The following is a 23,248-nucleotide window of genomic DNA, read 5'->3' on the forward strand; positions in this document are numbered from 1 at the left end:
CCAGCAGGACCTGGTGAATGCCTCTGCTGTGTCATCTGTGAAATGGCCTGAAGCACCTGGTGTTCCTGCCCCTCCCCAGTCACCATCTCCTAACCTCCCTGGGACCCCTGAGCCTCACCATGAGTAACTCTAGCTAGAGAATCTCTCTTTCCTCCCTCTTCTCTTTTGACCAGACCAGCCTGCAGCATCCCAGCATCCACTGGGATGCAACATCTTCTTCTTGAGCTGCCTGTCGTGGTCCACCTGCCTGCCCAACAAGTCTGATAGCAACCTCTCATGTGGGGCCCCAAGTCCCCTCTTGGTCCTGAGGGCAGGACCAAGCTGGCTCATCCCTGCATCTCTGGTGTCTGTGCATTGAGTTGATCAGGGGAGAAATCGAGAGCAGCCTCAGGGAAATGCAGGGAAGGGGGCTCCCTAGTCCTTCCATGGGCTCAGAGGCTCCACAGAATAGTGGTTAAAAGCTTGGGCTTGGGCATGGGCATGGGCTTGGGCTTGGGCTTGGGCTTGGGCTTCCCTGGTGGCGCAGTGGTTGAGAGTCCGCCTGCCGATGCAGGGGACACGGGTTCGTGCCCTGGTCTGGGAAGATCCCACATGCCGCGGAGCGGCTAGGCCCGTGAGCCATGGCCGCTGAGCCTGCGTGTCTGGAGCCTGTGCTCCGCAACAGGGGAGAGGCCACAACAGTGAGAGGCCCGTGTACCGCAAAAAAAAAAAAAAAAAAAAAAGCTTGAGCTTTTCCAAGACATGGAAACAACCTAAATGTCCATCAACAGATGAATAGATAAAAAAGATGTGGTGTATATACATGATGTGGTGTACACACACACACACACACACACACACACACACACACACACACACACACACACACACACACACACACACACACACACACACACACACACACACACACACACACACACACACACTGGAATACTACTCAGCCACAAAAAAGAATGAAATAATGCCATTTGCAGCAACATGGATGGACCTAGAGATTATCATACAAAATGAAGTAAGTCAGAAAGACAAATACCATGATGTCACTTATACGTGGAATCTAAAATATGACACAAATGAACATATCTACATAACAGAAACAGACCTACAGACATGACTTGTTGCCAAGGGGAAAGGGAGGTGGGGAGGGAAGGATTGGGAGTTTGGGATTAGCAGATGCAAACTAGTATATATAGGATGGGTAAGCAACAAGGTCCTACTGTATAGCACAGGGAAATATATTCAATATCCTATGATAAACCATAATGGAAAAGAATATGAAAAAAAATATATATGTATAGCTGAGTCACTTTGCTGTACAGCGGAAATTAACACAACATTGTAAATCAACTATACTTCAATAAAATTTTAAAAAGTAAAAACTCGGGCTTTGGAGTCAATACTTGGATCTCATTTCTCTCTTACACGTGTGTGACCCCCAGCAAATGCTGAATGAGTCTGGGCCTCGTATCTAGCTGAGGCACATGTGGCGAAGCATGTGAAGCCCCAAGGCCAGGGCCCGGCACACCACAAGCCCTCCCCCGTCATCCGTGGGGGAGGCAGTACTGGGCTGCACATTGTGGAGATGAGGAGGGTCTGGATGAATGAGCAGGAGCTGCCGCATCACCCCAGTAATGCCTGTCAGGGAAGTAGCTGGTCCCGTTTTACAGAGGAAGACCAGGACCAAGAGAGTCTGGGTGTCCAAAACCACCTGCTGCATTCCTGGTGAGCTGAGGCCAGGTTGCAGGGTTCTGGCCTCCAGGACCCTTCCCACTGACCATCTTCAGATAAATGCTCTGGGCAGCACCAGAGCACCACTGACTCTGTGACCCTGCCCCTGGGCCAAAGAGACAGGAAGAGATTTGGTGAGCACCTACTATGTGCCAGGCACTGGGCCTACTTTACATATAGGCCCCCATTTAAGCAGCTGTCTCAGCAGCCAGCTCAGCCCAGTGAGCATTTATGCAACCCCTTCTCTGTGCCTGAGAGGAGCTGTATGGGCCAGAGAAAGGTAAGTGAAGCTGTCAAGCTTCACTCCTGGACTTTAAGGAACTTGGAATACAGCAGTGGGGAGGGGACACAACCACGCTGGCTGCAGTCCCAGACAGGGCCAGGTAGAAGCCACCAGAGGCAACACAAACCAAGTATTGTAGGGCCAGGAGGGGAGAAGGGCCTGGCCAGTGCATCTTGCTTGAGGCCTCAGGGTGATCTGCACAGAGCAGACCTGGGGTCCACCCCTACCCCGGCCCTGACTAGCTGTGTGATCTTGGGTGAGTGGCTTAACCTCTCTGTGTCTCAGTTTCCTCGTCTGTAAATAAGTAGTGCCTTTCTCATCAGACTGCTGTGGAGATTAAATGAGGAAAATACCATAAAACATTCAGACCAAGGCTTAGTACACAGTAGATGCTCAAAAAAAGTGCTCTCATTATCACTGTGCAGTTTGTGCTAGGGAAAGCTTTTGGTCAGGAGGATTGTGTGCAGGAGCTGAGGGGAGGCCTGTCGGGACACTTGTGTGGGGTGGGACTGACTTTCAGGCTGCCCCTCGGAAGTGAGACTGACTTACCTCCCATTGTAGCGAGCTGGGGCCCTCTGCAGGGCTCCTGCCCCTCAGCTGGCCTGTCTCCTCCAGACCAGCCATAGTTGAGGTCTCTGGTCCACTTGTCACTTTGGTCTTTGGCCACTGGGTGGAGATGCTGGCAGGGCTGGGCGGCTGGGCGGAGCTCTGGGGCCACTGCCCAGGGCTGTATCCATTGACCAGAGTAGCTCCTGCCCCTCCTTCAGACTGGGTGTGTTGCTCTGGCTCCAGCTCCAGAGTACCCTTCGTGCCTGGGGAAATTGTGCCCGGCCCACCCCAGTGTCCAGCCGAGTCCCGGCGGGGCAGCTGGGCCTGCAGGAGCTCCAGGAGGCCTTCCCAGTCCAGCCTCGGAAGAGCGGAGGCGAGCGGAGGCTCCCCCGAGTGGGTCCAGGCCCCCTCTCTGGGTGCCCCGAGGAGGCCCACCAGGTCCCTCCAGTCAAGCACGGGTTGCCTCTCAGGGCCATGCAGGTGTGGACAGGCTCCCTCAGCCCCCCAGCCCATGGCAGGGGATGTCTCAGGTCTCCGGGGTTTCAAGAACTCTCCTGGGCCTGCCCTGGAGTCCTCTGGGGGCCTCATAGGCTGGTGAGGACTGGACAGCTCCTGCAGGCTGCCCCAGCCCCGCTGAGCTGGCCTGTCAGGGGGCTCCCATGGCCCACCACTGGGGGGTTCCTCCCAGGCCTCTGCCTGCCCCCTGTGGGGCAGCTTCCAGCTCTCCTCAGACTCCCCGGGAGGGCCCCTCCATGTTTCCTCTGGGGCTCTGGCAGCCCCCCGCCTGGGCCCCCCAAGTCCTAGCCAGCCCCCCAGGCCTGGGCCCTCCTCCTGCCTGCCCCAGCCTCTCTCCAGGTGTCCGTGTGGGTCCCCGGATCCTGGCGGCCCCTCCTGACTCTGCCACCCTCCCAGAGGCTGTCTTGGGCCCGCCCGGCCACTTTCCAGAGGTCTCTCTGTCCGCTGCTCCCTCTCAGGAGTCCTGGCTGACGTCCTCGGGGGCGGCGAGGACCCCTGGAGCCGCCGTTCCCCCTCAGGCCGCCTCTCGGGGCTCCTGGGATGAGGGGGCTCTGCTCGGCTCCGCCGGGCCGGTTCTGCCTGCTTCGCGAGGGGCTTGGTTACCTGAGGATGAGGTGAGGGAGTGGGTGAGGCTCCAGGACCTTGACTGGGTGGTGTCTGTCTAGGAGGACAGGAAACTGGGGTCTTAGCCAGGCTTCAGGGAGTTGCAAGCTCTGTCCTCACAGCAGGCTGGATTAAAGCAGGTCAAAAAGTACCTAGGGTCTCTGGCTTCCCTCCCTGGGGGTGTCAGCCCTTCCCTCTCACCCACCTTCCTCAGTTCCAGAAAAAGATCTGCAAACGGCTGCTCACTTTCCGGACTTCCCCCTCCCCCCCAAGATATTGATTCCAACCTGGGCTATCAGGTGCCGGAATTTCCACCACCAATACTCCATTCACTGGGTTGGGCCCTGCCATCTAAGAGTTTCTTTAAAAATACCAATCCCCACCCTGGAAGAGACAGCCCTTAGAGCTGGACTGACGTATGGGGAGGTTTTCCCTGAAAACGTCTCAAGATGGCAGGTGCCTAATGAAGGACAGGGACAGCATGGAAGGGCCATCTTCAAGATGGACTGATTGGGGTCTGGCTCAATTTTGCTGGCTCTTTGGGAGAGGGAGGAGCTGGACGCCCACGATTGGGACTCTGACCCTTTCGTAAAGAACCTCCCTTCCCAGGACCCTCGCCCAGCATCTGGGGGAGGGGAGAAGCTGTGGCTCACCCCTTGGGGGTGCAGGGGCCCCGGGCAGGCTGGCAGTGCTCACCTCCCTGCTGAGGGCAGGGCTGGACTGTCTTCGGAGAGGTTGGCTCTGAACTTGGCTGGGCCGCTGCGACCGCCCCTCATCCCGGGTCTGGAAGGCCCCCGGTGCCTCGGACTTCCTATGAGCAAACGCACCGCCCCTCTGAGGGCCCTTGGGACTGTCCCACTCCCGGCACCCCAGCTCCTCTACTGCCACCCCCAGTGGAAGAGACATAGCAGATCCAGGGACCCGCCACAAGCTCGTTGAAGGGCCTTAAGCGAGGGAGGATCCTTTCAGGGCCTCAGTTTCCCCTTCTGCAAAATGGGGATAGTCGACACTGCCCTATTCTACCTGCCTCATGGGGCTGTTGTGAAGATGAAATGAGAAAAGGGGTGGGCAAAGGTCGGGGAGCTCAGTCTTGGCCTTGACCGCCTCCTGTCTCACTCAGTACTTCCTTTCTGGCCGCCACCCCACTGGCAGCCCACAGTTCACCCTCAGACAAAGGCTAGACTGGTGCTTGTGGGAATTAAGATCTATTGAGCACCTACCGTGTCCCAGGCAGTGTGCATGCATCATAATGGCAAACATTTATGGAGCACTTCCTGTGTCCCAGGCACTTGTACTATCTCGTTTCAACTTCTGCAATCCATGAGGTGGAGACAGGAGAGGCAGAATGTCATATGCCCCCATATTCCATTCTTTCTGCCCATTTTCTGTCCATATGGTAAATTTTGGACTTCCCAGGCCAACCTGTTTTTCCCCTCAGTACTAGCTGCAGCCATCTAGCTGTTGGTTAAAGAGCTCTTAGCAAGTTCAGAAGGAAGAAACATCCTCTTTTCCCCACAACTCCAGAAAGGCCAACATAAAACCGTCCATGCAAATGTCATTTCTAAGACACCCAGACTTCAGGCATTGTTACCACGTCCGACAAAGACAACCTCTAAGCTGTAGAAAGTCCCTAGTTCCAGCTAGTTGTCTTGCTTAGTAATTGTTAGCCACGGCTATTAATATTTAACGTGACATCTCTGTTGAAATGTAGGAACATCAAACAGAATCTGGGTACATCTCTCCCCTCCCCTGTGTAAGGGGGTCAAGACAAAAGACCTAACCACTCCACTGGATATTTAGGATATTTATTGTAAGAGGGTTTGAGAGTCAGACTTCATCTAAATTGACAAATGGAGCTGTGTCTCTGGTGGCTGAACCAAACCAGAAGCCTGGGAAAGATGACCAGGTGCTGACCTTGACCCAGCCAGCGAAACAGGAAGAAGAATCTCTCCTCGGGTCTGAGCCAGGACCCATACCCTGCAGTCTGCCTCCAGCTTGGGGACTAGGCTGAAACTCTACAGAGGCTTTAGAAAGTGAAACAATTAAGGGCTTGGACTTTGTTCTTGTCTTATGGCTTTTGCCAATGTTATTGGAATCAGATCCATAAACTAATTTGATCTTTTAGCCATTCTTAGCATTGGACTCACAGGAAACCAAAGTTCCCTGCTCTGGAGTAACTGTTTCTAAGTTTGACGGCTGCCTGATCAGGTTCAATTTTTAATCCAATTTGAAGCGAGAGAGTTTCCTTGCTCTGTGAGATCTGATGCCTTAGAGTGAATTTCCCTCAGAACCGGGGTGTAGGAGCCTCTGCGAAGCAAAAACCCCAGCGTTGACTAGGTGGGGAGGATAATGGCAGAAACTACTCTGTGCAGGGTGGGGAGGCAAACGTGCGTTCTCTTCCGAATGAATGCATTTTCCATATAAACTCCAGCTTGTTAAATGAGCATTCCTTCTGAGAAGGTTCCCCCCATGTGGAATGGAGAGAGGGGAGAGAAGAACTCAAGAAAATTCTGAGACTTCGACAGAGACCCAGCCCCCTGATGCTGAAGCAACAGTATTTCCTCAGGCCGCCTGTTCCTGAGGGTTGGTGTGGCTGCACCGAGGATGACAAAGAAGCTTGGATGGGCTCTTCCACCTCCAGAGGGTATTAAAGGACAACGGCCGTCAAGTCAGGTAAATTCCATGAAGGCTCTGTTTTGAATTCAAGATACTAGGAAATGCTTATATGATTCTACGACAAGAAATACCAAAGGCATCAAGAGGGCAGGAATGAAGATATCGAGCCAAAATTCCTAATGCTTTAATGTGATAGCCCTTTAAGAAAAAATTTCCAGCCTCAGTTAGAACAATGCTTGAACAGCAGAGTAGATGCTCAATAAATACATGTTGAATGAATGAATGGGAGAAAATAAGAGTACAGCTCTATAGCCACCCACTCATAAATTTCAGTCTGTCCCTTAGAGATATTTAAATAGGTTTAAAAATTTTATCTTCAGAGGGCGAATGGTTTTCTACTTGGAAAAAATGCCATACAAGAGGGAAAATTTTAATTACTCAGTAGAGTCGTAAAACCTTGGTTAAAAGTAAATAATCTACTTCACCAAAATATATATGCTAAATATGCAATTTTTATATATCAATCATACCTCAATAAAGCTTTAAAAAAAAGGTAAATCTACTTCAAAGAGAGCAAAATAAAAAGAAGTATCTGTGTAAAAACAATTAAACGATTAATAAAAGTATAAATATTCCCGACCTCTACTATAAACGCTTTATCTCTCTAAAAGTTAATCACGGTAAGAAAAAAAAAAGGAGAGAAAATTTAACTTTGGTTCAAAGACCTGCTGAGTTATCAGGTAAGGTCAAAGGTATGCAAATTGACATCAGACCAAAAATAGTCATCATAAAAGGCCAAAGACAAAGGAGGTTTTCAGGGTAGTGAGACTATTCTGTGTGATACTCTGATGGTAAACACACGTCATTATACATTTGTCTGAACTCAGAATGTACATCACCAAGAGTGAACCCTAATGTGAACTATGGACTTTGGGTGATAATGTGTCAGTGTAAGTTTATGGATTGTTAACAAGTGGACCACTCTGGGTGGGGGGATGTTGATAGTGGGGTAGCTGTGCACGTGTAGGAACAGGGCGTATACGGGAAATCTCTGTACTTTCCGCTCAATTTTGTTGTGAACCAAAAACTGCTCTAAAAAAACGAAAGTAAGGTTTCCCTGGTGGCGCAGTGGTTGAGAGTCCGCCTGCCAATGAAGGGGACACGGGTTCGTGCCCCGGTCTGGGAAGATCCCACATGCCGCGGAGCGGCTGGGCCCGTGAGCCATGCCCGTTGAGCCTGCGCGTCCGGAGCCCGTGCTCCGCAACGGGAGAGGCCACAACAGCGAGAGATCCACATACCGCAAAAAAAAAAAAAAAAAAAAAAAAAAAACCCAAAAAACGAAAGTATTTTTTTTAAGAGGCCAAAGAAAGAATTACACTAACGCTGGAGACCACAAAGGTTGTCGCCTGGGTTTTAAATGGATAAAACTTACTGGAAAAGGAAATTTGAAGAATAAGAGATAAGGTTTCTCATGCAGATTCAAATCTAAGAGAAAATGTTGTCTAAGGGACAACAAAGAGAGGAATTGTGGATGCAAAATATTACCCACTCCTTAGGGTGGTGGAAGTGTTCTAAAATTACGTTTTGGTGATGGTTGTACACCTCAGCCTCAGTAAATATGCTATAATTTATTGAATTCTACACTGAAAGTTTTGAGACTTTCAGACCTATGTTTTGTTGTTCTCTTGAACTTAACGAATAGAATTTCAGCCCTGATCCTTAAAGACTCTGAGGCTGGAACTGCTGGAGAAAGAAATCTCAGCCGGATCTGGAGGAAACATTTCTCCTCCCCAAGACTGGGGAAAAGCAGACGTTCTGCTGGGTTGTAAACACCCACATGAATGGAGCCACTGACCAAGGAGACTTGTGGGATTCCTGGACTTCAGGTGCTGTCGCTGTGTCCCAGGAAAGGAACATTTAACCTCTATAAAAAGTCTGTCATCCTGTGGGTTCTCTTATTTAAAGTATGTGGCTCTGGCCATACGTTTTAAATTGATATCTCTGTTTTCTGAAATGCATGGGACCTGTGAGTTTTCTTCTTTAAGGCAGAAAAAAATCTGGGACACTTTCTTCTCCCTCACATAAGGTGTAAAAAATAAATAAATAAACCTGTGACTCTGGATCAAACAAAGGGTTTGAGAATTTAACCTCATTTAAATTAATGTACTAATGTTCTAATTTTACAGATGAGGAAACTGAGGCTCAGGTAGGTTAAATCACTTTACCACATCACACCAGTTGGCGAATGGCGTTGACCCAGGATTTGAACTCAGCCTGCCTGACCCTGGTCTTCGCTCTTACCCACTAGGCTATGCACAATATCACTTAATTGCCAAAAACAACTCCTAAGGTGTGGAAACAGAGAGGTGAAGTGATTTGCCTAAGGTCACATAGCCAGTAAGCAGCAGGGCGGGGGTCTAAACCCTTTCCTGGTTTGGAACCTAAGCCTGTGAACCTTCCACCTGTCCTGCCGCCGCCGAGCCTCCGCCCCAGCCCACCTGACTGCCCCGGCCCTGGGCTCACCTGCGCTCTTGCCCGAAGAGGCGCTCCACCTCTGCGCGGCCAGGGCTGCGGGTGCGGCCCCCGTTGCTGCACTGGGGCCCTGGCTCCCTCTGCGCCAGCCTCCTGGGTGGGGGCAGGTCGGCCAGCACGGTGTATTCCTCCCTCTCCAAGTTGTGCCTGGTCTCACCCGGGGGCGCCGAGCCCCGGGAGCCCCCCGAGCTGCCTGGTGGAGGTGAGGGTGCCAGGAGCGCTAGGTCACTGGGCGGGTGGCGGGGTGGAGAGGAGGCTCGAGGGGCATCCCGGTGCCCTATGCACACGTGAGGGGGCAGCGCTGGGGAGCCACGCAGAGAGTCGGTGGAGGGGGCCAGGCTCTCCATACTAGTCCCAGTGGGGTCCTGGAAGAAGAGGGAGGGCTCGGGGGCCTGGCGGGGCGGGGACGAGAAGGAGGGTGCATCGCGGTGCCCAATGATTACAGGGCTGGGGATGTGGAGGCGCTCGTGCAGAGAGTCATTGGAGGGGACAAGGCTCTCAGTGCTGGCCCTGGGGAGATCCTGGAACAAGAGGGAGGGCTCTGGGGCTTGGCGCGGCGGGGAGGAGGCCCGGGGTGCATCGCGGTACCCGATACACACAGATGGGGGGAACTGAGGCGGCTCGTGCTGGGGGGACTGGTTCTCAGCATCTGACGTGTCTGGGAGGAAGGGAAAGGGGTCAAATTGGGTGTGGCGGGGGGGTGAGGAAGCCCGAGGGGCATCCCGGTGTCCAATGCATACGGCTGGGGGCATATAGGGGGGGTCATGGTGGGGCGATTCACTCTCAGATGCGTGGGGGTCTGGGAAGAAGGGAAAGGGGTCATGCTGCAAATAGCGAGGAGGCGAGGAGGCTCGAGGGGCATCCCGGTGCCCAATGCACACAGCGCAGGGAGGCTGGGAGGGCTCCGGAGAGGTCTGGGGTGCACCGCGGGTAGCAGGGTGCAGAGGCGAGGAGGTCCGGGAGGCACTGTGGTGGCCTGAGGGGTGGGAGGAGGAAGTGGCCCGGGATGGTGAGTTGTGCTGGGTGGGGTTGGAGGAGGGCTGGGGTGAGTCACGCTGAGCTGGTCTGATGGGAGATGAGGTCTGAGGCCTGTCGCTTTGGGTTGGCCGGAGGGCAATGGATGCCCAGGGAACCTCACTTTGCTTGGAGCGAGATGGGGAAGAGGTTCGGGGGCCATCACCCTGGGTTGGCCGGAGGGGAAAGGAGGCCCATGGAATGTCTTTGTTAGTACGATGGGGAGAGGAATTCCTGGGATTGCTCCGCTGAGAGGAACGATGGGGAGAGGAAGGTCCGGGGTTGTCCCGCTGGGTGCAGCCCTGAGAGGAGGGGCTTCCGGGGTTTTCCCGCCGTGAGGAAGAGGATTTGGGATTGTCCCGTTGAGCACAAGAGGTTTTGGGGTTGTCCCTTTGGGTAGAAGAGGTCCTGGGAGTGTTCTGTTGAATACAAGAAGGTCTGGGGTTGTCCCGCTGGGGAGTACAAGCAGGGACAGGAGCTTGAGGGCTGTCCTGTTGGGTAGAAGAGGCTCTGGAGTTGTCTTGTTGGGTGGCTCTGGGGGGAAAGGAAACTTGAGGATTATTTCGTTGGGTGGACGAGGTTCTGGGGCTGTCCCGTTGGGCGACTCTTGAGGGAGAGGATGCTCTGGGGGTGTTCCGCTGTGTGGAAGAGGTCTTGGGGGTGTCCTGTTGGGTGGACGAGGTTCTAGGGTTGTCCCGTTGGGCAACTCTTGAGGGAGAGGATGCTCTGGGGGTGTTCCGCTGTGTGGAAGAGGTCTTGGGGGTGTCCTGTTGGGTGGACAAGGTTCTGGGGTTGTCCCGTTGGGCGACTCTTGAGGGAGAGGATGCTCTGGGGGTGTTCCGCTGTGTGGAAGAGGTCCTGGGGGTGTCCTGCTGGGTGGACGAGGTTCTGGGGTTGTCCCGTTGGGCAATTCGGTGGGGAGAGGAGGCTCTCGGGGTGTCCTGCTGGGTGGACGAGGTTCTGGGGTTGTCCCGTTGGGCAATTCGTGGGGGAGAGGAGGCTCGGGAGGTATCAAGTTGTGTGGAAGCAGAGCGATGGAGAGAGGAAGCCTGGGGGGTGGCACTTCGAGGACCGCTCTGTGGTGTCACGGGAGAGGCCGGGGTCAGCACTGACCGGTGCCGCTCCAAGAAGTACCCGCTTTCTCCCCGGAGCTTCGCCCAGTGCTGTCCGGCGCTTCGGTTCCCACCACCAGAGCCTAGAGAGAGAAGAGGCAGGTTCAAGGTAAGGGCAGAGGTCTAGGCAGCTCCCACAGCCTACCTTTCTTTGTCCCCTGGGACAGATGATTGGGGCAGACCCCACACTGTCTCCTTAGAGGACCCACTGTCCCTATCACACAACTCCACCCCTCTGAGCAACAGATTGGAGGAGGGCTTAGATGCCGCTCTCAAGCTGAGGTCAGGAATTTTAAAATGAAAACCCGGATGACTCAGTCAAAGTAGGATGGGCTCCAGAGCTGAAGGTCACATAGTCTGGGGGTCCACGAACAAGTCAGAAAAGAGGCAAACTCGTAAAGAGCAGTTTTGAAAATAGTCTGTGAGGGACTTCCCTGGCCGTCCAGTGGTTAAGACTTCGCCTTCCAATGCAGCGGGTGCAGGTTCAATCCCTGGTCGGGGAGCTAAGATCCCACATGCCTTGTGGCCAAAAAACCAAAACATAAAACGGAAGCAATGTTATAACAAATTCAATAAAGACTTTAAAAATAGTCCACATTGTTCTTCCCTGGTGGCACAGTGGTTGGGAGTCCGCCCGCCGATGCAGGGGACACGGGTTCGTGCCCCGGTCCGGGAAGATCCTGCATGCTGCGGAGCGGCTGGGCCTGTGAGCCATGGCCGCTGAGCCTGCGCGTCCGGAGCCTGTGCTCTGCAACGGGAGAGGCCACAACAGTGAGAGGCCCGCGTACCGCAAAAAAAAAAAAAAAAAAAAAAAAAAGTCCACATAAAAAAACCTTTAAAAAAAAAAGAAAGAAAGAAGAAGAAAATAGCCTGTGTGACTCCAGAGAGGGAGAGCTAGATCGAATAGCAGCTACCAACAAATTTTCATTTCTGTTCTACTTCCTGCAATTGGATTCCGAGAAATTCCCCCCTCTCTTCCAGTGAGACTTGTGTGATCACTCTAAAAATTTCCTTTCGTGAACCAGCAGCATTGGCCTCACCCGAGGTTTTGCTAAGAAATGCAGAATCTCAGGTGCACCCTGGGTACACTGCATCAGAATCACATTTTAATAAGATTCACAGGTGATTTGCATGCACGTTACAGTTTAAGAAGTCCTGATCTAAGGGATTCATGTAACTTCGCTAATCAGTGACCCCCTCACAACTCCCATCCCCATGAAGGGGCCTCCATGATCATGGTGTCACCCTACACCCCCCTCAGTCCATTGGTCACCAAGCATGTGGTGGCCACCAGCTGTGTGCATGTCCCTGGGCTGGTACTTCAGGAGAGAAGTAACGGGTATTGTGGCCTTGTCTTGAAGGAACCACGACTGCCTTCATTAAAGGCCGCACTTAAGAGTCCCTCTTCTCTGGGGAGTTGCCTGGTGGCCTAGTGGTTGGGATTCTGCACTTTCACTGCCTTGGCCCAGGGCTCAGTCCCTGGTGGGGGAACTGAGATCCCACAAGCCACGCAATGCAGCCAAAAAAACAAAAATTGGAAACCCTCTTCTCACACTTTGAAACCTCTGCCTCCTCCAAACTCTCTGAGCTGGTGTCGCTGAATTCTGAGTTTCCAGCACCCATCAAGGAACTGGAACCACGCACACAGCAGCACTTAAAATTTGGGCTGTTGGGAATTCTCTGGAGGTCCAGGGGTTGGGACTCGGCGCTTTCACTGCCGAGACCGGGATCTAGGATCTCGCAAGACGGCGATTCGGCCAAAAAAAAAATTTGCCTTGTGGTTGCCTGATGGTCTGATGCCCCACGACGTTCCAAATCTGCACGTTCCTCTCATCCACCTCTTCCCACCTCCCCGCTCTCAGCCACCCTCCCTTCTCACCTGGATGGTTGCAATAGCCCCCCAACAATGTGCACTCTGGGCCCAAGGTCATCACCCATCCAGGGAGATCCCTTCCAAAAGCAAATCTAGCTAGATCACCCCTGCTTACAAGGAGAAACGAAAAGCTGTCACAGATGGGAGAAAACTGAAAGACATGGTAACTAAACGCAATGTGGGATCCTGGATTGGATCCTGCAACATAAAAGGGACATTTGTGGAAAAACAGTGAATCCAAAGAAAGTCTGTAGTTTAGTTAGTAGTATTGTTATCAGTGTTAATTTCTTAATTTTGATAATTGGGTTATGGTTATGTAAGATGTCAACACCGGGAAAACCCAGGTAAGGGGTATAATGGAAACTCTATACTATCCTTGCAACTCTTCTAAAAGATTTTTAAAAAATGCAAAAACTTCAGGGGCTCCCATCTGCACTTGGAATAAAATCCAGGCATTTCCCATGTCTGGCAAGGCTCTGCCTGCCCCCACCGGCCTCCCAGCTCCCTGTGGGTAGAGGCCTCGCCTTCCTGTTTACTACTGTGTCTACTGGGCTTAGGAAAGTGTCTAGCACACCATAAGTGAGCAATAATATCGTGCCATCACCTTCCAGCTCTGAGTTGCACCTCGTCCTGGAGTCTTCCCACCCTTTGAGCATGTGCACTGGCTGAGATGGCATTTACCACTACTCCCAGTGGCTCACAGCTGGGTCAGCACCCCCAGCCCCGGTTTCTTCCCTTTCCCACCCATCACAAGCATCCCTTGGAGCCTGGCCCACCCAGGATCTGACTTCATTCCTGCAGCCCCCTTAGTGAGCACACAGGGCAGGCTATGCAGATGTTCTAGGGCATCTGTGTTTTGTCCCTCAGCTAGCCAGGCTCGGCACAGCCTGCCCCACGGAATGTGTCTGCAAACTGAGAGGTGCCCCGAGAGGGATGTCAAGGCATTCCCAACATCTTGGACTTGGCTAATTCCCCCCAGGCCTTGGCCTCCTGCTGCAATTTGGGAACCTGCCGCCAGGTGGACAGTGGTGACTGCCTTTGATCAAGCAGGTCACATAGTGAGGGTCCCCCCACCCCACGGCCCTTGTGTTTAAGAGCAAGAAAGCAGGGATTTAGTACAAAATCCCACCACCTCTCAGGCCATTCACACTGGGGAGGCACTTCTTCCCATACACGCTCTCCCCAGGACCTGATAGGGCAGGGCAGTGGAGGCTGGGGTGCTGACAAGATCTGATGAATGTTTTTAAAGGATGGCTCAGCTCCTGGGGGCAGAATGGACTAAAGGGGCCTGGAAGAAACAGGAGATCTGAAGGCGCTGTGGCAATAACCCCTGGTTTGCTCAGGGAGCAGTGGTAAAGATGGTAAAAAGGAGACATATTTGGGGTGTGTTTTGGGGGTGCTGACCAGAATTGCTGCTGATTGGATTTAAAGGGTGAGGAAAGAGGAATCAGGATAACACGAGATTTGGGAACTGAGCCTGCGGATGGGTGGAGACATAGAACAGATTGGAGGAGGAACAGGTTGCTAGTGGTTCCCAACACCGCTCTCCTCTGCACCCCCTTCTCCTACACGCCACATGCTCCTATCACCCCATCTTTCTTCTCTCCTCGAACCTGCCGCCTCTGCCCGCTCCTTAAGGCTCTGCACTGGCTCTTCCTTCTGTTTCTGAACTTAGATCTCAGCTATAATGTCGCCTCCCCAGAGAGGCCCTCCCTGTCCACTGGCCACTTGCTCTCACAGCCTGCTGTCTAATTGTCCAAGAATCAGTTCCCACTCCCTTGGACTTGGAAAAGATGCCATGTCCTCCCCCGTGCAACACATGGGGGCACCTAGCCAGTCTGCCCCATGCTGGGATGCTGAGCGGCCACTTGGTTAAGGCGGTGTCTGCCAGATCTTCCCATCCTAAGGGTGCCTTTTCCCTCTGTAATCGATACGTAATCTGAGGGGCGATACTCTGAGACCGTGTGAATATACTGTTCCCCGACAACCCTTCACCCGGGAATTTAGCATCAGCCGGTGATTCATGCCTAAACCAGTTCTCACTACAGTGGCTGCAACAGTCTCTTAAACTGCAAAAGTCTCCTCTGCCTCGCCCTGCTTCAATTCATCCTTCACACCTTGCCCTAGTGAAATTCTTAAGGCACAGGACCCCTTCGCAAAAACCTCCTGTGGCTCCCTGCTACTTACAAAAGAAAGTCCAGACTCCTTGGCTAGACTCTTGAGGCCCTGCATGGTCTGGCCCAACTATATACCACCATCTCTGCTAAAGCTGTGCATACCAGGATACTCCCTTTTCACACCTCCATGCCTTTACCCAGCTGTTTCCTCAGCTACAGTGCCACGTCCAAAAGGTGTTCCTCTGAGTAGTCCTTCCTTGGCTGGAATGAAGCTCTTTCTCCCCGGACCCCGGACCCACCCCGACCCTCACCCCCAGCCCTTCTCACAACCCCGCACAGCTGTTCCTGCCCTTCCTCTGTCCTGAGCTGCTGTTTGTCATCTCCCATCTGTTTGCTTTACTAGATGATGAGCTTTTCGGGGCAGGGACCATGTCTGTCTCCTCCTGAATGCCCAAGGTATCTAGCATCAGGTCTTACACATGGTTACTGCTCATGTGTTTGATGATTGAATGCTACAGGAGTCGTAGGAAGCCAAGACTGCCTCCTGGGGTTAAGACATGGCTGTCCCACCCCACATCTCCAAATCCTGATGATGCTGAAGACACAGACCAGGAGGCAACACAGTGCAGTAGTGATGGAGGGCCCAAACTTTGGGGGTCCAGCATCCTGGGTTCACATACCAGCGAGACGCTGACCAGTGTCATGGGCATCTGTGGGCTTGGCCTGACCAGCAGCCTTCTGCCTTTCTCTGGAAACAACACCTCCTTGATTTCCTTTGGGCCACCTCCTCTCTTCCACTCTCAGACCATGAAGTTTGAACAGGGGGTTGATCCCATCCCTGATCTCCAGTTTGGGCACATGACTCATGCTGGGTCCCAGGGAGAACCCTTCGTGGGACTTTTTATATCTACAGGGAAGACTGTGCCCGCTCACTGTGGGAATTGAAAATTAGGTAGGATACAGCCTGATACCGCTGCTACGCATCCTGCCACCATCAGGGGAGGATCTGAGAATGAAGCCAACACAGAAGAAAGAGCAGAGACCAGATTTCTGATGCCATTTGCACACCTGGATCCAGCCATGCCCGAAGGCATTCCTCTAGACTTTTACTCGGCCAGTTTCCATCACTTGCAGCCTGAAGATCCTGACCCACCAGTTGCAAGATGATGTATTTAAAGCAGATTGCATGGCACACTGTCTGCTCCATAATTATATGGGGACTGTTACTGTTATTAAGACTCAAGCTGTCAAAGTAAGATGTATCCAGGGGCCCACGTGGCCAGAGAAATCGTTATCTGGTTCCCAGGCCCCTGGCCATCACCACACTTGTGGTCACAGGGACCAAGCTGGCCTGGCAGAAGGTACTCACCCTCCTTTCTCTGGCCTGCAGTGTCTCCTCCTACAGGGGACCGGGTGAGGAGAGGAGGAGCCCTTCGGGCACTGTCAGCCCTTGGCCCCTCCTGTGGCTTCCGTGGGATCATCACGGTGAACTTGTCCCCACTGGGGGCCTCCTCTTGCCTCTCAACAGTGTCCCAGTCCTGCCAGGGAAGGGGAGGAGAAAGCCTGTTTGGAGAGCAAGGAGAGAGAGCCCAGGGCCTGCACTCCCAGCGTGAGATGGACAGATGGAAGGGAAGGGAATTGACGTTGCAAGAGCACCTGCTGTATGCTCAGGACTGTGCTGGGCCCTTTGAAGGTGTGAACTCAGCGAATGTTCAATCAACCCTGTGCAGTAGGTATGTCCCTTGGTGCTAAGAACTTGCCCAAAGTCACACAGCTGGGAAATGGTTTATATGGGAGGGGACTTGAGCCCAGGGTAGTCAGACTCCGTGTGGTAGGAGGGCCTTCGAATAGCGGCCCCTGCCCCAGAGACACCCCCAGGATCCAGAGAGAAGTAGGTGAGTTCAAAGTCTAGCCCCAGGGGCTTTCCTGGTGGCGCAGTGGTTAAGAATCCTCCTGCCAATGCAAGGGACACGGGTTTGAGCCCTGGTCCGGGAAGATTCCACATGCCGCGGAGCAACTAAGCCCATGCACCACAACTACTGAACCCGCATGCCACAACTACTGAAGCCCACGCACCTAGAGCCTGTGCTCCGCAACAAGAGAAGCCACAGCAATGAGAAGCCCGCGCACCACATTGAAGAGTAGCCCCCGTTCACCAAAACTAGAGGAAGCCTGTGCGCAGCAACAAAGACCCAGTGCAGCCGAAAATAAATAAATAAATAAATTTATAATAACAAAAAAACCCCCAAAGTCTAGCCCCACCACTTCCCAGATGTGTGGCCTCAAGTAAGTCACTTCCCTTCTTTGAGCCTCAGATTTCTTGCCCCAAAACAGGGACATAAAATTCTCCACCTCAGAGTGGGGTGGTGAGCCTTCCTGAGACAATGCCTGCAGGGCTGGGTTGTTTTATTCTGAGTCTTATCACTTCCCCCTGGGGTCTCCTGGATAGCCTGCCTCTTCTGTCCCGGAACAACCCTTTGAGGGTCGCATGTCCCAAGAAGTTCCCCTGAGTCTCCTCTTCTCCTGGCTAAATAGCCCCCGCCCTTGCCAGGCCCCACAGCCTGCTCCCTTTCCTCTGACCCTCAGAGATCTATGCCAGGGCTGGTCATGGGGCTGAGCAGTGTGTGACCAGGGCAGGGCCTAGGTCCAGTCCCACTCTTGATCTGGATACCACACCCAACATCCCGGCCCTCCGTGAACTGAGAGTTTTTGGCGGCTGGAGCCCGTTGATGATTCATGGGGAGCTCACTGTCAACTGAAACACCTGCTTCCATCTTTTCATAGCCAGACCCTCAGCCCCCTGGGCTGGCCCTGCAGAGTCCCCGGCCCCTCCCAGGTGCACGGTCTGGGGCAGCCCAACATGCTGGCTAAGGCTCCAGAGGACCTCGGCTCCGTTCCCTGTTGTGAGAGGCTCAGCCCCGTCTGGGGGTTTGTGTGGGACCCCAGGGCTGGCCCAGGGGCAGACACCTGCTCTTGCCCTGGCCTCCCGCCCCCCTCTCACCACGGAGGACGAGTCGCTGGTATCATCAGGGGCTTCGCAGTCAGGGCTGGAGCTGGTGCCAGAGTCAGCGCTCTCGTTGAAGCTGCCGCACAGGGAGGAGGCCAGGCCCTCCAGGTAGGGTGCTGCCTCGGGTTCCTGGCTCCTGGGGGTGGCTGTGAGGCCCTCTGCAGGGAGCCCTGCTGATGGGCCCCTGGGAGAGGAGACAGACCATGACTTTTTCCCTCAAAGTGATGGGAATTAAGGAGTAACACCCTACCACCACCCAGGTGCACACACACCTCACTTTTGAGTGGAGGAGGGAGCTAACACTGAGGGCTGCCTGTGCTCTGCCCTTCACGTGGGCTGCCTCGTTTAGCTCCAACAGCCTCCCTTCGAAGTGAGTGTAAAGATTCCCATTTTACAGATGAAGAAACTGAGGCTCAGAGAGGTCAAGGGACTGGCCAAGGTCACAGAGCTAGGAAAAGGCAGAGATGCACTGTGAACCAGGGCTGTGGCCTCAGCCCCCACCATGTTACTGGAGCAGGAGAGAGGACCCCAAGCTCAGTAAGACTAAGACAGAATCATGCTGGGCTAATAGGGGGCTTTGAGAGGGAGCAGGGCTCCAGGGGCAGTGACAGGGCCACCGGTCTGAACGCCAAGGGAGGGAGCTGTAGAGAAAGCCCTGCTTTAAAGAAGCCAGTAGGTTAGAGCTGGCAGTATCCCCAAAAAGTGACCCACAATGGACACCAAGGGGGGAAAGTGGTGGGGAGGTGTGATGAACTGGGAGATCAGGATTGATGTATATACACAAATATGTATAAAATGGATAACTAATAAGAACCTGCTGTATAAAAAATAAATAAAATTCTAAAATTAAAAAAAAAAGTGACCCACAAATTGGCCTATGAGACAGAAATAAGTGATGACCCTTAAAAGAGGTCTGTGGTCAAATAAGTTTGAGACATATTACACTCTTCTCCTACCTTCCCCACCCAAAAGCACAGTGCATGCTAGCAAACTAAAAGCTCTGACAAGTCGTGCAAAAACGATATTCAAATTTGTTTATACCAGACTTTCTGAAACACATTTGATGGCAGAGCTGTTTTTTGTTTTTTTAAAATAATGCCTACCTATGAGGAACACATGTTCGCAAAACAATGCTGATTTGATTCAATCCCTCTTCTTTCTTAAACAGGGAAACTGAGGTATAAAAAGAGGGAATAACCTGCCCAAGGTCCCACAACCCATCAGGGAAGGAGCTGAAGCTGGAACCCAGGTTTCTAGACCCTCAGCCATGCCCTCCTAAGGCACCATGGCCCCAAAGAGGGACTTCGGTCCAACTCAGGCCCCAGGGTGGAGGGAATTCCAGAGCCTAGGGGTGGTGCATGGTCAGGCAGGTGGGTGATAAAAAGCACCCCTGGGTGCTGAGGCTGTTTAATCTTTTAAAGCTGTGCAAAGGGAACCAGGAAATGTGAGTGGGCCATGCCCACTGCAGGGTGGGTGCACAGCTGCTCCATCCCCTGAGCTAGGGCCCATGGAACATGCCCACTGCTGCCTGTACCCAGGCCGAGTGGACTGACCATGTGACCCACGCCAGCAGCCATCACAGATGGAGGCTGCCATCATGAAGGGGTGTGGGGCGGGATGGGTGAGGGCATCCAACCCCGGGAACCCCTCCTCAGGCCCCAGAGTTCTACCCACCTCTCAGGCCCTGGCCCAAGGCCTGAACCCACCACAGACTGGCAGTTGGAGGTCGAGGCACCGAGCGGGTCCTCAGGGGCGGCCGGGCGGCGGGGCAGGTCGCAGTAGGGCGCCTCAGCACTTGGAGGGCTCCCGGGCTCCTGAGACAGAGTTGGAGAGGAGGCAGCTCGTCACCCACGTGGGGGCTCCCCTCCCCCTGTGCAGCCCCTCCCCCCACCAGGCGGTGTGGAAGAGTCTCCAGACAGCTCCTCCTGGGATCTCCACTTCTCAGGGAGAGCTGTCCATCAGACTGCAAGTGCTCCTTGGGACCCAAGCTGGGGGCTGGCAGAGGTACAGGGTATGTGCATGCGCACATGTCTACAGGTATGTGTTCGTATAAATTCCTGCGTGTGTGCAAGTATGCGTGTGTGCAATTATGCGCATGTGCACGCATGTGTATGCATGTCTGGTGGGTACACTGATGCGTCTGTTTGCATAAGTGCATGTACGTTTATTTATATGTGTTTATAAACACACGCATTAGCATACCCACCTGACTTGTGTACACAAGCAAGCACGTGTGTGTCGGCACATATGTATGAGTATGTGCCTGAGGATGTGAAGTGCACGAAAGGATCCAAAAGGGTCTTCTATCACCACCAGAACACAAGGATGAGGAGGGAGAGGGAGGATTAAGCTAGCCCGGAGAATGAAGGAAAATGTCTGAGGCAGGAAGAGGTAGTCTGAGGGAGGAGGAGATGGGAAGACCTTGGAGAAAAGGAGAGATGTGCGCTCCTAAAGGAGGGCCAGGGGGCTCCAGGGCTGGAAGGTCAAGGCTCCAGGGGTTGGGGGCAGGGCCCCTGAGCTGACTGAGGGTTTCTCTCTCCCTCCTGCCCTGAGCAGGGCCACACCTGCGAAGGCTGGTGCTGGGCTCACCCGGGGGGAACGGCTGCTCGCCCGCGGGAAGGCCCCCCCATTCCTCCTCACCTCCCAGGGTGGCAGGGCCCTCCCTCCGGTGAGGGGGACAGCGGCCACGGCACCCTGCACCCCGCCTCCTCTCAGATTACCTGGGCGGCGGGCTCCGGCAGTGGCGGCTGGCGGCTGTCAGCACCCTCGTCCCCGGGGGGCTCCAACTCAGGCCCCCACGCTGCTGCCCTCCCAGGCCCCGACTCTGGGCCGAGGCGGCAGTAGCCGAGGCAGTGGAAACCTTAGAGGGGCCGGCTGCGGGAGCAGGGGCCCCTCATTACTGTTTCATAAGCCGGGGCCCAGCCAAGAACAATGCAGGACATGAAACCGCAGGAACCCGATCCTCGCAGCTCACCTGAGAGCAGGGCCGGGCGGGGGCCTGGGCATGGGCTCCCTGGGGACCTTGGAGCCCAGAACCGGGGTGGAGGCCACAGCCTGGCCGCAGCCCTGGGGTGGGCACAGAGTCTCCGGGTTCCAAGAAGGCCGCCACTCTGGGACCTGGGCAGTGCCAAGGAGTGGGGCTGGGGTGTCTGCCGCGCCATCCAAGCCAGAGAAGGAAGGCCCATCTGGATTCAGTTTCGCCCCCTGCCCGGGAGCCAGATTCTGATCAGCGCTCCATAGCGGGAGGTGTCAGATCTGCAGCCCGGCCTGGCGCCTTGGCTACCCTGGGGACCTTGCCGCGTGAATGAGGAGGGAGCGGCACTCTGGGCATCATCAAGGGGTCCCAGCCCAGCTGGGCCCAGCAGGAGCCCCAGCCTGTCGTGGTACCTCCTCCCTGCTTTCACCTCCAGCCCCCGTCACTACCCACCATCCACACGAGTAGGCCCAGCAACTAATCCCCAGCTCTGATTTCCTGTCTGGCGGGTCAGCACGGGCTCTGGCCTCAGACAGTCATCAAGCCCAATCCTGGCGCCTCCACTTCCCAGCTGGGTGACCTCAGCCCAGTGACTTCCCTCTCTGAGCCTCGTTTCCTCATCTACAAAACGGAGGTGATTAATGGACCCACTCCCTAGGGGTGTTATGAGAATTAAATGAGTTAATATGAGTAAAAGGGCTTAGAACACCACCAGGTCTGTACATCTTAAATATAATAAATAATGTAAAAACATTCAATAGAATTTTATTAGTGTTAAATCAATAAAATGTTAAATACACTTAAGAATAGATGCATTGAAAAGGAATGTGTGGGGCCTGGCATACAGCAAGACCCTCCCCCCTCCATCCAGAACCTGGCCATGACCTGGTCAAGGTTGTGTGATTTCCAGGGATAAACCCTCCTCACACCGCCCAGCCTGGGAGACTCAGCTGAGAGCAGAGCAGAGATGCATCCAGAGCCCAGGATCATAGAGGAGCTGGAGCAAGCTTCTGGGAAAGGTTTGCTCTGTGACCTGGGGCCCTTTCTGCATTTTCTTTCTTTCTTATTTTTTCCTTTTTTAATATATTTATTTATTTATTTATTTTTGGCTGCATTGGGTCTTCGTTGCTGTGCGCAGGCTTTCTCTAGTTGCAGTGAGCAGGGGCTACTCTTCAATGCGGTGCACAGGCTTCTCATTGCGGTGGCTTCTCTTGTGGAGCGTGGGCTCTAGGCGCACAGGCTTCAGTAGTTGTGGCACATGGGCTCAGTAGTTGTGGCTCACGGGCTTAGTTGCTCCACGGCATGTGGGATCTTCCCAGACCAGGGCTCGAACCCATTTCCCCTGCATTGGCAGGCGGATTCTTAACCACTGCACCACCAGGGAAGTCCCTGCATTTTCTAACATAGGTGAAGATGTCAGAACTGGCTCTAGCCCCAGGCGATACCTTTATCAGGCCCCTCAGGGATGAGTGTGTGCTGGAGTGTAATTAAGGATCTGGCTGGGGGGATTTTTTTTTTTTTTTTTTGCGGTACACGGGCCTCTCACTGTTGTGGCCTCTCCCGTTGTGGAGCATAGGCTCCGGACGCGCAGGCTCAGCGGCCATGGCTCACGGGCCCAGCCGCTCAGTGGCATGTGGGATCTTCCCAGACCAGGGCACGAACCCATGTCCCCTGCATCGGCAGGTGGACTCTCAACCACTGCGCCACCAGGGAAGCCCGGGTATGCTTTTTTAACACACAGATTTTGGGACTCTACGTGTTTGAAACGGCTCATCCATGAGCAGGACTTTCATGAGCGCCAGATCCTGATGACTTGAAAGCCTCCATCTCCTGCAGAGGTCTGGCTCCTGAGCTCCTCATATTAAGTAAACTCCTCTCATCTCCAGTGCATCCCCCAGGCACCTCCCACTCACCACCCCAAACAACTCCAAACGGGCCTCCCATTCCAAGAACCCTGCCACAGAAAATAACACAGCAGTCAGCCATGTTCCAGCCCCTCCACGTTACTCAGTTACCAAATCCTTTAGATTCTCCTATTCAGTTAGTTCTGAAATGTGTCCTTTGTCTCCATCTCAAAATCTCCAGCATCAGGGACTTCCCTGGTGCTCCAGTGGTTAAGACTCCATGCTTCCAATGCACGGGGCCTGGGTTCAATCCCTGGTTGGGGAACTAAAATCCCACATACCGCAACTAAGCCCGCGCGCCACAACTAGAGAAGCCCGCGTGACGCAATGAAGACCCAGTGCAGCCAAAATAAAATTAGTTAATTTAAAAAAAAGTCTCTGTCACTTCTGATATGAGTAACTGCACTTTTTCCTCATTGG

General features: G+C 53.7%; 1 protein-coding gene across 1 annotated transcript in view; it reads right to left on the reverse strand.

Moving 5' to 3' along the window:
* The window catches only part of TRIOBP (TRIO and F-actin binding protein), a 58,732-nt gene that overhangs the window by 31,840 nt on the left and 3,644 nt on the right, over window positions 1-23,248 (reverse strand). The window contains exons 4-9 of the mRNA XM_060113970.1: window positions 19,625-19,764; window positions 17,945-18,134; window positions 16,313-16,481; window positions 8,819-11,036; window positions 4,376-4,490; window positions 2,561-3,679 (exon numbers count right to left, since the gene is read on the reverse strand). Of these exons, the coding sequence (XP_059969953.1) occupies window positions 2,561-3,679; window positions 4,376-4,490; window positions 8,819-11,036; window positions 16,313-16,481; window positions 17,945-18,134; window positions 19,625-19,764 (3,951 nt within the window). The remainder of the gene's footprint in view (window positions 1-2,560; window positions 3,680-4,375; window positions 4,491-8,818; window positions 11,037-16,312; window positions 16,482-17,944; window positions 18,135-19,624; window positions 19,765-23,248) is intronic.

Source organism: Mesoplodon densirostris, chromosome 11 (assembly GCF_025265405.1).
Source record: "Mesoplodon densirostris isolate mMesDen1 chromosome 11, mMesDen1 primary haplotype, whole genome shotgun sequence".
NCBI classification, from domain to species: Eukaryota; Metazoa; Chordata; class Mammalia; order Artiodactyla; family Ziphiidae; genus Mesoplodon; species Mesoplodon densirostris.